Below are 13,275 nucleotides of genomic sequence, written 5' to 3' on the forward strand. Positions count from 1 at the left end.
GAGGACCAATTTAGACAGGTAGTCCCATAGACATGCTGAAGGGTATGTCTGCTAGTGTGTGCAAAAAGTTATGTAAGGTTGTTGTCGTCCACTTCCTGAGTGTAAATCCGGGAGCTCTGAAACAATCCGTGCACAAGCAAGTTGGGCAGAAACGCGAAGCCATCCGACTGCTCTGGACACCTCACTTCAGGGCTGGTGGGACGTGAGGTCTGGGCAGCCCACCGCACACCACGTCCTTCTTCCCTCCTCCTTGCCTTCCTCTGTCTTTCTCCTTTCACAAGTGCTACTGTATGCACATCCTTTGTTTAGGTTCTAGGGTGCCAAAAATGAACACATTTCAACTGTGCCTTCTGTCATCTCTCCTATGCTTTGACTAAGCTCCAGTTCGCTGACTGTAGAGTGAATAGAGGACTCGCTGTTAGCGTGCCTTCAGATGTTAGCCAACGACTCCAGCCCAACCCCCACCGCCACCTTCAGGGGCTCTCCTCTGCCTTCAGTACCCCAGGGCCGGGCACCACACAGCCAGGGACGGACTCCATGCCCCGGAGCCTGCTGAAGTTATTCACAACAGTCAGTCAGTCCTAAAGCCTGCAGTGCTGCGTCTGCCCTTCCCTCACCTGTGGTAAAGGCTCTCATCCACACACAGTGCTCCCTGTGCCTTCTGACTAAGCCCTGCCACCTCCGTGCAGCCCCTGGGACCCGAGTAACGCGGCATTTTCAATTACAGACCACTCCTGATCTGTTGCCCTCACTGTCTTCTTAAATTATCATGAACACGCTGTAGTTTTAAACAGAATAATGCTCAGTCCTTGCTCCAAAGGAGCTTCCAGTAGCGTGGTGGTGGAGGGAGGGCGTGGAAGCAGCGTCGCTGGGAACATTCTATTTCCTGAGCTCAGCACAGGCGGGAGTGCCCACCGTGAAAACCACGTGAAACTCCTGTTCACGGCTCTGGAGGCAGACTTCAATAAACGTTTTATTGGAAAAAAGAAACTTGTCAATTAAAAGCCACCCATCCAAGCAGTCACTGGAGCTAAATAAACGAGACGCGTCCTCAGCCTCTCACACCAGAATTGTCGAGTGGCGACAGAATTCTACAGCTGTGATCTCTATCTGGGAGGGTTGTCTCGCAGAACCAGCGTCACTGGCCTGACACGCCTCGGCCGGAAGCCAGGGGTGGGCATAGATGACCCGAGCAAACAGTACTTCCACGTTGTATCATCATCAGTGGCCCCCTTTCACTCCTTACCTAGGCATCGCGAAAAAGGCAAGAGGCAGAGAAATACACGCTTGTGAACCAGTCATCAGTGCCTCTTGCCATTTGTTGATCTGTCACTGGAACTTGAGAGTGTAGCTATGACCGCCTAACGACGTCACGGCGGTGCCATAATCTGGCACGCATGCGCCCTTCAAGGAAACCTGACAGCTGTTCAGTCATGTGGAAGCAAGTCAAGGTAGGCGTTTGTTCTTGAGCGGGACCTCGCCTGCCCCTCGGGGCTGGGGGCCGCAGACACTAGCCACCCAAGGAGCAGCCGCTCACTTAACTCACCGTCTGGCACAGTCCATAAAACATGGCCACATCCTCCGTCCCCCAGGCCTCGGGGAGGCTCCCGACCAGGGAGTTAACTGGTTAAGTGACTTGCTGAGACCCACACAGCCAGCAGAGTCAGGTGGGGCTGGACTTAGGGATCCTGGCTCCAAGCCAGCAGTCCTCCCATGGTGGAGTCTCCAGACATCCTTTGGGAGATGGGATTACTCACACAGTGACAAGAGAGCCGGCATGCCTGTGTGTGTGTGTGTGTGTGTGTGTGTGTGTGAGAGAGAGAGAGAGAAAGAGAGAGAGAGAGAGAGAGAGAGAGAGAGAGAACTAGAGATGTCTGATCTGAGGAGCTCAAGAAAACCAGGTTTCAATACCCTAGTATTGCATTACTAGTAATCTACGGTGGAAGGGCTTGGTGTATTTGGGCCCTGCTCTCGTGCAGGAGCAAGCTTGCTCTCCACTTCTACAGAGAAGAGCTTTTGAAACTCTGCCCTGGTGTCTTTGTGTTCTGCTTGCTCTGATGTGCTCAGATAAGCCTAAGATATTTCTTCTAGTATTTCTTCTTTTTTACCACTCCTGGGGCTTGGACTCAGGGCCTGAGCACTGTCCCTGAGCTTCTTTTGCTCAAGGCTAGCACTCTGCCACTTGAGCCGCAGCGCCACTTCCAGCTTTTTCTGTACTAAGAAATTGAACCCGGGGCTTCGTGTGTGCTATCTACCACTAAGCCGTGTTCCCAGCTCCAAGATATTTCTTAAATCTTTTCTGTTATTTTTCATCCCTCAAATGATTCCAGCTTAGGATGACTTTTTTTCCCCCCAGAATGACTTTGAAGGTTCTGTGGGTGTAGAAAAAAGGAATGTGAGAGTAATGGTGTGCAGGGAATTATGGGTGGGGCTCCTTGTTCTGGGTCAGTCACAGGTGTGGAGACCACTAGGCGCTGGGGTGGGGGGGGAGGACAGGGCCGACAGGTGTGGCCAGATCTTCCTGCTCTCCGGCTTTGCTCCTGGCCACCTGGGTTTGCCCACTGTCTCCCTTTACCTTATCCAGGATGAGCTTTGACCTTCAGGCATGAGGATGAGGAAAGGTCTGCTGGAGAGGCCAGTCAACGCCCTTTCCCCAGGTGCCCAGAAATCCGGGGCTGGGGCTTGAGGGCAAAAGATACCAGGTGGGAGAGAGAGGGTGCCTGTGCCCTGCCTCCACCTCATCTGAAACACAACTGGACACTCACCTCGGCTGTCCCCTCTGCAGGGCTGTGTGAAGGCCAGACAAGTCAGTGAATGGGGCGCTGCCCTGTAAGACTGTCAATCAAATACAGACAAACCAGGGTGAGAAAAGATGGTGACAAGCATGATTTCCACTTCCTGCTTGTGCAAAGAGCAACAGGAAAACATCTGCACCCGAGTGTCAGCGGCTCTGCCGCCGCCCTCTGGAGAGGTCACTTCTGTGTGGCCAGAACTGAGGGGCACGCAGCCCGCTCAGGCCTGGGGCACCGGGTGTCCTCGGTGGGTAAGGAGACTGCCTGCTCCCTGTCCCCACACCCCACCAGCCACTCAAGTACAAGGAAAGCTCCCAGGGGGGAAGAGAAAGGCCTGGTCATTTTAGATTTTTTCAGAATATCATCCACTCATGGTTTTTAGATGGCACAGTAGCCCCAGATTATTCTCATTTTACAGGCAAAGAAAATGAAGCCTAAATCAGATAACCGAACTGTCACAAGCAAAGTTGAGCAGGAAGGCTTTCTGGCTTCAAAGCTAAAAGGAAAGAAGGGAGCAGAAGAAAAGGGAGGAGAGAAGAATGCAGAATGCGGGGTGCTTAGAGGGAGGGAGGTGGGCGGGAAGGGGGAGGGAAGATTGGGGAGAGGAGAGGGAGGGACTGAGAAAGGGAAAAATAAAACAAAGCGCCATTCTTTCGGAGAAAGCGGAGTGTGGTCGGGGTGGGGGTTGCGGTGTCTGCCTGAAAGTCCGCTGCCTGTCACGCTCGCTCTCTCGCTCACTCTCGGGGTTCACTTTGCCCCGCACCGCCGTGGGGGGGACCCTCCCTTTGCCAGCGTCCTCCCTGGTCTCCATCCCACCCCGTCTCAGGTCGGCGATCCGCAGACCCGACCCCCCCCCCCCACTCTCCTCGCGCCGCCCGCCACGGAACTCCACGCGCGGGTGGCTGCACGCGAGGAGGGGAGGGGAAGGCAGGGCGCGAGCGGCGGGCCCGCCCGGGCTCCCGGGGCCGTGGCTCTGCGCAGGCAGCGCCCGGCGCTGGGCTCCGGGACCGCCCGGGCTCCGCAGCCCCTCCGGACGACACGAAACACCTGGAGCCGCAGACTCGGCGCGTCCCCCCTGCCCGCCCCGCCGCGCCGCGCCCCTCCTTCCGCCCCGGGCCCCCCAGCCTCGTGTCCGCCTAGCCTGGAAGGGTCCAGGGCCCGGGGCGAGCGTGCGCCGTTCAGGCGCCAAGGGGGGGGGTCGCCAGGGGAGCCGCCGAATTGGGGCACCTGCGCCCCGGGACAGGGCCCCCAGGCCGGACCCGCGGAGCTCGTTAGGGCGGGAAAGCGCGGGGCCCTGCCACCCCCTCGCCGGGAGCCCTGCATTCCTGGGGGAGGGGCCCCTGGGGTCCGGAGTCGGCCTCGACGGCGGTACACTCTCAGCAAACCCCCTCTCCTTCGGGTGCCGGCTGCAGGCCGCCCCGCAGCCCCGCCCCGGGCACCGCCTCCGGCCGTCGCCGCGCCTCCCCCCCCCCCCCGCAGGTGTCGGCGGGTCACTGTCGGCGCCTCCGAGGGCAGCGGTGGGGCCGGCCGTCCTGGGGCAGCCGGCGGATCGCCGACGGGAGGGGGGACGGACGGCGCGCGCTCGGGTGAACGCGACCCGGGCCTGCGCGGCGAGAGCCGAGCGGCGCCGTTTCCCGTCCACCTGCGCCCCGGGCCGGCGGCGCGCGCTGCCCGCCGGGCGTCGGTGACTCGGTCACGGCCGTGCGGGCTCCGCGCCCGCCGGCGGCAGGCGGAGCCGGGGGCACCGGCGCCCACGCCGTGGGCGCCCTCAGTCAGTGGATCCCGTGGGGGCGTCCCCGCGTCCCCAATCCTGGATGCGGAAAGGGCCCCGGGCGGGCACCTGACCTGCCCCGCGCGCGGCCCGGCCAGTCGGACGCCTGGCAGGCGGGCTGCGCCCCGCCCCACGTCTCCCCCACCGCGCTGGGCACCCGCCGAGCCGCGCCGGCCCCGCGGCGCTCCGGAGAGAACTGCGGATTGGGTCCCGGGACCCCGGCAGGGCGGACCGAGTCCCGGACACTGTGGACTGAGTCTCGGGTCCCCGGCAGTGTGGACTGAGTCCCGGACACTGTGGACTGAGTCCCGGGTCCCGGCAGTGTGGACTGAGTCCCGGGTCCCAGGCAGTGTGGACTGAGTCCCGGGACCCAGGCAGGGCGGACCGAGTCCCGGACACTGTGGACTGAGTCTCGGGACCCCGGCAGTGTGGACTGAGTCCCCGACACTGTGGACTGAGTCCCGGGTCCCAGGCAGTGTGGACTGAGTCTCGGGACCCAGGCAGGGCGGACCGAGTCCCGGGTCCCAGGCAGTGTGCACTGAGTCCCGGACACTGTGGACTGAGTCCCGGGACCCCGGCAGGGCGGACCGAGTCCCGGACACTGTGGACTGAGTCTCGGGACCCCGGCAGTGTGGACTGAGTCCCCGACACTGTGGACTGAGTCCCGGGTCCCAGGCAGTGTGGACTGAGTCCCGGGACCCAGGCAGGGCGGACCGAGTCCCGGACACTGTGGACTGAGTCCCGGGACCCAGGCAGGGCGGGCTGAGTCCCGGGACCCAGTCCAGCCTGCGGCGGGGTCCGCAGTCCGCAGAGTCGCGTCGGGTCCCGCTCGCCCGCCCATTCCTCCGCGTATCGAGCGGCCCCGGGGCCCCACGCCGCGCGGCTCACCGCCACACCCCGCGCGCGCCCAGGAGCGGCGGCCATAAACTCCCAGCCCAACGGCTCCCTGTCCCGGAGTGTGGGGTGCGCGGGCCCCGGAGCTCCTGGGTGGAGTGGAAGCCAGAGGGGCCGAGAAAATAGAAGGGAGAGAATTCCTGGAGACACGACCCAGCTCCCGACGGGACGGGCGGGTGGGGGACACGGGGGGGCGGACGGGACCTGATGGCACAGGACAGGAAAGACCTGCTCCCCGCCCCCCCCCCCACGCCTTGAGGGGCCCGGAGGCCTGAAGGGCGGCGCCTGGGGCACAAGGCGGGTGCCGACCCCCGGCCCCCCCCCAGCCCCACCCCGACCCGCCTCCGGGCTCCCGAGTTGCTGGGGCGAGGTGGGGGCTGGGGCGCGGGCCGCTCCCCACGCGCTGGGTTCGAATCCCGTTGCCGGGTAGGATCTGCCTGTGCCGATCTCGTGGGCTGGAACTGAGGGGCCGCGGCGGGCTCGGGTCCCGGCCCGGGCCGCGGCGGCCGTGGGCGGCGGGCGCCGGCGGCTCAGCCGCACCTGCAGCTCCGCGGCGCGGGGACTCCGGAGGCGGAGGGGCGGGCCGGGGGCGGGCGCGGGGCGAGGCCCGGCCCCCTCGCCGCGGGTCGGCGCGGGGCCGCGGCCCGGGACTGGGCGGGGGCCGCCGCGGAGACGGGGAGGGGCGGCGCCGTCCCCGAGAGTCATTGGAGGACCCGGGCGCCCGGAGCTGATAAATCGGGGCCGGGCCGCGGCTGCGAGCCAAGTTCGACGCCCCGACCCGAGCGAGGGCTCGGTCCGTGCCCGCCCCGCGAGGCAGCGCCCGGTGACCCCGCGCCATGGCCTCGATGCTGGGAGCCTACCCGTGGCCCGAGGGTCTCGAGTGCCCGTCTCTGGAAGCCGAGCTGTCGCCGCCGCCCGCCCCGAGGCCCGCGGGGGACAAGGGGTCCGAGAGCCGAATCCGGCGGCCCATGAACGCCTTCATGGTGTGGGCCAAGGACGAGCGGAAGCGGCTGGCGGTGCAGAACCCGGACCTGCACAACGCCGAGCTCAGCAAGATGCTGGGTGAGTGAGCGAGCGAGCGCGCTCGGGCCGGGGCCGGGGCGGGGGCCGGGGTCGGGGTCGGGGCGGGGGCCGGGGCGGGGGCCGGGGTCGGGGTCGGGGCGGGGGCCGGGGCGGGGGCCGGGGTCGGGGCCGGGGCGGGGGCCGGGGCGGGGGCCGGGGCCGGGGTCGGGGCCGGGGCCGGGGCCGGGGTCGGGGCCGGGGCCGGGGCGGGGGCCGGGGCGGGGGCCGGGGCCGGGGTCGGGGCCGGGGTCGGTGCCGGGGCCGGGGCGGGGGCCGGGGTCGGGGTCGGGGCGGGGGCCGGGGCGGGGGTCGGGGCCGGGGCCGGGGCGGGGGCCGGGGCCGGGGTTGGGTCTGTGGCCGGGGCCGGGGCGGGGGTCGGGGCCGGGGCCGGGGCCGGGGCGGGGGTCGGGGCCGGGGCCGGGGCGGGGGTCGGGGCCGGGGCCGGGGCTGGGGCCGGGGCCGGGGCGGGGGCCGGGGCCGGGGTTGGGTCTGTGGCCGGGGCCGGGGCGGGGGTCGGGGCCGGGGCCCGGCGGGTAGCGGCGCCCGGGGGCGGGCAGCCCCGCAGAGCCGGCGCGCGCGCGGGGCGGGGACCGGCCGGGCCGGCGAGGGCGCGCGGCGCCGGGGACCGGGGCCGGGCCGCCGGCCCGAGGGTTCGGAGGGGAAGCGCGGCCGCGGCCCCTTCCCGGCCCTGCTCCGGGCGGGGACGATCGGGGCCGGCCCCGGAGCGTCGGACGGCCGGGACCCGCGCGCGTGGGCCCCGCCAGGCGCGAACGTCGGGCCCCGCGGCGGCCGCCCGCACGGCACGGCACGCGCGGCGGCGGAGACCGGCAGAGGAAGGTCGTCGTCCGCGGAGCCGTCTTAAGTGTAAACGCCCCGCGGGGAGGAACCCCGCTTTAACGCCATGAGATCCCAGAAAGCCGAGCCCACGCGAGCAGCCCCGCGGCCCTCGGCTGGTCCCGCGCGGGGCGGATGCTTGGGACGGACGGCCAAGGGCGGTCCAGGAGCCCGGCGCCTCGCGGACCCGGCTGGGACGGGGGGCGGGGGACGGGGGGCGGGGGGGACGGGGGGACAGGGGGACAGGGGGACAGGGGTCGGGGCAGTCAGGAAGCCCCGAGTTCTGTGGGATTTCTTTTTCCCCCGCCGCCGCCTCGACGCGCTGGGTGAAGTTCTTCCTCGGAGCCGGTGGGGACCTTGGAAGGCGCCCGGGGACGCGGGCTCTTCGCGGAGGGGCCGTGGGGCCCCCGGACCCCGCCCTGCGGGACAGTCTTGCCTTTTTCCATCGAATCAGAGGCGCCTGCCCTTGGCAGAACGCTGGGGCGAGGCCTGACTTAGTGCTGGCTAAAAAACTGCAGGCCTGGAAAGAAAACCCGGCCCTTCGTGCAGATCAGAGACCCCAGGCTCCAGCGGGGGGGGGGGGGGGGGCGGGCCGGGGAGGGGTGCTGGGCTCCAGCCCCTCCTGTTCACAGCCCAGACTCGGGGCCAAAGGTGTCCACGGTGCATCTGGGGGCCCATGTGTTCCGGCCCCGGCTGTACGAAATAGAAAAATGTGTTGTGTTAAAGGAACCAGAAATACACTAATATATACAATCATAACTTTTTCTTTGACCTAAAGCATCATATTTTTCTTCACGTTAGACAATCTTAATGAAACGTTTTGGGGTGAATCTAGAGGGTTTTTTTCTTTTTCTTCCTGGGCTCTATGAACCCACCACAGCTGGGGACTCAGAGTCCCGTGTAACCACGTGGCTGTTACAGGTGCAGGTGGGGGCGGGGGGGAGAGGGCTGAAAGATGGGGAGCCTTGGCACCCCCAGAATCCAGGCTGCCCGCTCAGGGAAAAAGCCGGCATAGGGACTTAGGTGACAAAGACCTCCTGCCAGTCAAGCCTTGTCTGAGAGTTCCTAAGTCACCAGAGAGAGCAGAGTTCACAGAGCAGAAAGTGATTCCTGCCACAGACCCCGGCACTGAGGTCAAACCACCTGAGCAGTGCTGGTTAAAACATGGCCTCTCGGCACCTGTTAACCTGGGGCAGCAGAGTGAGCGGCTTCCTGTGCGATCTCTCTTCCCCTTCTTCAGAGGAAGAGCTGGATGTGAGGGTCCAACCATTTTCACTGTAAGCTTTGCAAACCCTCACGCTGAAACTCGCCCCTGAACAGCAGTAGTACTTGAGTTCATTATGAATGAGAAAGTGTGTCAAGACAATTGAGCATTTGTAAACATGTATTTTACAGTACTGTAGTTTATATTGCTACAACATCCAGGTACATTTAGAAAGCAGGGCTAGATTTTATTTTCAACCACCTCCAGAATGTATGGTAAACTTGTGTCATGAGCCTTTTGCAAAAGCTTTGTGGCTTTGGCCAGAAGCTGAGAACCTATGTTTAGCCCTGAATATGGGATTTGCAACACTCGAGTTACTTTTTTAAGTGACAGCAAGTTATAGTACTTAACTTTCATAAAAGTGACAGAACACCTTTAATATTTTCCATTCATGAGCCCTTATGTAGCTTCTTTCCTTCCTTCCTTCCTTCCTTTCTTCCTTCCTTCCTTCCATCCCTCCTTCCCTCCTTCCTTCTTCTTTTCTTTGTTTCCGTCTTTCTTTTTCTTTTCTTTTGCCAGCACTGGGTCTTGAACTCAGGACCTGAATGCTGTCCCCTAGTTTTTTCACTCTAGGCTGGAACTCTACCACTTTGAGTCACAGCTCCACTTTCAGCTTTTTGGTGGTGGTTAATTGGAGATAAGAGTCTCATAAACTTTACTGCACAGGCTGGCTTTATACCTCAGTCCTCAGATCTGAGCCTCAGGGTGGGTAGCTAGGATTACAGACATGAGCCATTGGCACCCAGCTTTCAGCTTCCTTTGCTATCCAGACTCACGGAGTCAACTATTGTGGGTACTTGGGTCCCACGCGATGTCAGAGTATGCCACATGGGAAACGTGGTCCCTTCCTTACAGGGCTTGGTCAGAGGCCTTGTCCACTTGGCTGGTGGGCCTCCAATTTCAGGATCCATTAGAGTCAGGGTGTGTGGGTGTGTGTTGGGAGGAGGGGGAATCACCCAAAGAGGTAACAATGCACGAGTCCAGGCATGATCTTTGGAGCACATTGGACCCCAGGGGGTGCACCATGTCTGTTGAAGATGGAAGAGAGATGCCAAGGTGGCCTGCACAATGGCAGGCAAAGAATAGCTAATAGAAAGTCAAGTACAAGTATTATTTTAGCACCAGCAGGCTACAAATGTGGAAGGCTTCTTGCTAAGATTTTACGAGCATGTGGAATTCCTTGGGATATTGCTATACATGCATATGATGTATATTGATCCTCCTATTTGCCCCCAACCCCTCCCCTCCCACTCCAACCAGGAGATACTTTTACTTTCAGATCTTTTTTGAGACAAGGTCTTGTTACGTAGTCCTTCTGCTTCCTGGGTTGTGGGATTCCGGGTGTGCTCTACAATCCCCTCCCTGCTAGAGGCTGCTAAAGAGAGAGCTCTGAATTGTGTAATGGTGCAATCTCTTTAGCCTATTTAAGTAAAATGTTATTTCATCTATTTAGTCTCTGCAGAAAACAAGATCCTTGATAACTCAGGGATTTGCTTCTGTGTAGAGTCCATGGCTGAACAGGTGCTCTGCCACCATCAAAGGGTCCTAAGTGGATTGCAGGAAGTGATAGCTCATGTATGCTTGTATAGCTGTGCATGAATGTGTGCATATATGCACACGGATGTGCACATGTGTATTGAAGACACCTAGTATCATTCTGGCTACACTCCAATCTTCATACAACAAAATACTATTTGACCTTCCAAGGCAAGGAGTGGTCCTATTTCCTACCTAAGTGAGGTCCTGTGATTTACCTGAATTTGTGCAACTAACTACTGAGCCTGGGTTCCCTCACACAGGGCGGTGGGATTTATGCCACAAGTAAATAGGCTGGTGCCACTTTGGAGAGGAGAGGCAGGGGATTTTCATTGAAATTCATGATTGAATAGAATGGACAGGTCAGGTCGACCTTCCTCTGCGAATCTCACACTGTCCGAGCCCGGTCCATATTCTGGATTTGAAGCACACTTGGCTTGTTGTTTACTTATTTATTTATATATTTTTTGTGCCAGTCCTGGGTTTGGACTCAGGGCCTGAGCACTGTCGCTGCGCCTTTCTGCTCAAGGCCGGCACCCTGCCACGCGAGCCGCGGCGCTGTCAGTGGTTAGTTGGGGGTCCGAGGGGCCGGGACGTGGCGGCCTGGGCTGGCGCGGGTCTGTGACCCTGGTGTCTCAGCCTCCCGAGTGGCGGGGGGGGTGGGGTGGGAGCCGGGCGCGCGGGGGGGGGGGGGTGGCGCGGTGCCTGGGGGTGGGGGCGCGGTGCCTGGGGGTGGGGGCGCGGTGCCTGGGGGTGGGGTGGGAGCCGGGCGCGCGGGGGGGGGGGGGCGCTGGGGGTGGGGTGGGAGCCGGGCGCGCGGGGGGCGCTGGGGGTGGGGTGGGAGCCGGGCGCGCGGGGGGGGGGGCGCGGTGCCTGGGGGTGGGGTGGGAGCCGGGCGCGCGGGGGGGGGGGCGCGGTGCCTGGGGGTGGGGTGGGAGCCGGGCGCGCGGGGGGCGCTGGGGTTGGGGTGGGAGCCGGGCGCGCGGGGGGCGCTGGGGGTGGGGTGGGAGCCGGCGCGCGGGGGGGCGCTGGGGGTGGGGTGGGAGCCGGCGCGCGGGGGGGAGGGGGCGCGGTGCCTGGGGGTGGGGTGGGAGCCGGGCGCGCGGGGGGCGCTGGGGGTGGGGTGGGAGCCGGGCGCGCGGGGGGCGCTGGGGGTGGGGTGGGAGCCGGGCGCGCGGGGGGCGCTGGGGTTGGGGTGGGAGCCGGGCGCGCGGGGGGCGCGGTGCCTGGGGGTGGGGGCGCGGTGCCTGGGGGTGGGGTGGGAGCCGGGCGCGCGGGGGGGCGCGGTGCCTGGGGGTGGGGTGGGAGCCGGGCGCGCGGGGGGCTTGCTGAGCGGGGTGCCCCCCGGCGTGTGTGCTTAGGCAAGTCGTGGAAGGCGCTGACGCTGTCGCAGAAGAGGCCGTACGTGGACGAGGCGGAGCGGCTGCGGCTGCAGCACATGCAGGACTACCCCAACTACAAGTACCGGCCGCGCCGCAAGAAGCAGGCCAAGCGCCTGTGCCGCCGCGCCGACGCGGGCTTCCTGCTCAGCTCCCTGGCGCGGGACCAGAACGCGCTGCCGGCCCCGGCCTCCCCGGCCGGGAAGGAGGAGCGGGGTGAGTACCCCCCGGCCGCCCTGCCCAGCCTCCGGGCCTGCTACCCCGAGGGCCCGGCCGGCGGCGGCGGCGGCGCCCCTGCGGACATCTACCCCTACGGGCTGCCCACGCCCCCCGAGATGTCGCCGCTGGACGCCCTGGAGCCCGAGCAGACCTTCTTCTCCTCCCCTTGCCAGGAGGAGCTCGCCCACCCCCCGCCGCATGCCCCCCCTGTCCGGGTCCCCCTACCCCCCGGACTTCGCCGCCAGCCCCCTCCCCTGCAGCCATCCCCTGGGGCCCCTGGCCATGATGTCCCCGGCTCCTGGGTGCCCCCCGTCTCCGGCTTACTACGCCCCGGCCCCCTACCACCCGCTGCACGCCGGCCTCCAGGCCCCCCTGGGCCAGCTGTCCCCGCCGCCCGAGCACCCCGGCTTCGACGCCCTGGACCAGCTGAGCCAAGTGGAACTGCTGGGGGACATGGATCGGAATGAGCTCGACCAGTACTTGAACACTCCCGGCCACCCCGACGCCGCCCTGGGGCCGGGGACCCTCGGTGGGCACGCGCCCCTCTCCCAGGGGACTCCCGCGGGCCCCACGGAGACCAGCCTCATCTCCGTGCTGGCCGACGCCACGGCCGCGTACTACAACAGCTACAGCGTGTCCTAGGGTGTGTCACGGGGGGGCACAGAGACCGCGCCGGGGCAGCACACCGTCCGCCCGCCCCCCCCGTCCTGAAGCGGGGGTGGACCCTACTCACCGGCTCCTCGCACCCGCGGCCCGGCCCTGCAGCCTCCGCCTTGGATGGAACCCCACCCGACCTCTGGGTCTCTGGGTGAGGTGGAGGCTGTGCCCCTCGGGCCCCTGGGCCTGGGCGTGGAACCCCCAAGTCGCTTCTGCACCGAGGTTCTGAGTGAGAGTCCTGCCAGGGCTGGCAAAGGAAAGCAGGGAAGGCGGCCTCCATCCGCGGGCTGGCGGCAACACCCCGTGACACCCCGGTGCTCTCCGTATTTCCTCCCACAGTCATTCTCCAATCTGAGGAAGCCGACAGGAGCAAGTAAGACCTACTTATCCCGACCTAGGAAATTTACCACCGGGGTTGACGCCATCGCCGAGATTGAGATTTGTTTTTAATATATATCTTTATTTTTTTAATTTTCTTACTTTTATCATCCCTAAGTGGTTGTACAAGTAGGTTCCAATTCAAAGTTGGTGAGTTCGAGAATGGATCTTTAGATAGCTTCTTCCTTCTTCCTCGCCCGTGGAGGGAATCTGTAGACACACGCGCTCACACACGCGTCTGGCCAGCCTAGCTCGGGTCTTCTCCTTCGTTGAGCCGAGGCTCCCAGGGACCCAGAGAGCCAGGGACCTGAACGGACTTCGCCCCACAGCAGTGCTACTTCCTTCTAATGTGGTTCCATCCATTTGTTTCCCCCCCCCCCCCCACTTTGGAGCAAAACTACGGCATGTGCCCCTGTATAGATGCAGGAAGAACTTCCTTCCCGCTTGGCTGGGCTCCTGGCTGCGAAGCTCCCTTCTCTCTCTCATGTT

General features: G+C 64.2%; 2 protein-coding genes across 2 annotated transcripts; one reads left to right on the forward strand and one right to left on the reverse strand.

Moving 5' to 3' along the window:
- Positions 1-473: 473 nt before the first annotated feature.
- On the reverse strand, positions 474-6,295 carry LOC125339715 (basic proline-rich protein-like). The gene is made up of 4 exons (XM_048330974.1): positions 5,800-6,295; positions 4,721-5,546; positions 3,934-4,602; positions 474-549 (listed from the first exon to the last, which is right to left on the reverse strand). The coding sequence occupies exons 1-4, from the start codon at positions 6,293-6,295 to the stop codon at positions 474-476; spliced, it is 2,067 nt and encodes a 688-aa protein (XP_048186931.1).
- On the forward strand, positions 6,227-12,505 carry Sox7 (SRY-box transcription factor 7). Its single transcript, XM_048330569.1, is given in 3 exon segments — positions 6,227-6,519; positions 11,515-11,939; positions 11,941-12,505. Coding segments are annotated over 3 exon segments (1,104 nt in total). The 5' UTR covers positions 6,227-6,293; the 3' UTR covers positions 12,394-12,505.
- The last annotated feature ends 770 nt before the right edge of the window (positions 12,506-13,275 follow it).

The sequence above is a fragment of the Perognathus longimembris genome, chromosome 21 (assembly GCF_023159225.1).
Source record: "Perognathus longimembris pacificus isolate PPM17 chromosome 21, ASM2315922v1, whole genome shotgun sequence".
Taxonomy (NCBI): Eukaryota; Metazoa; Chordata; class Mammalia; order Rodentia; family Heteromyidae; genus Perognathus; species Perognathus longimembris.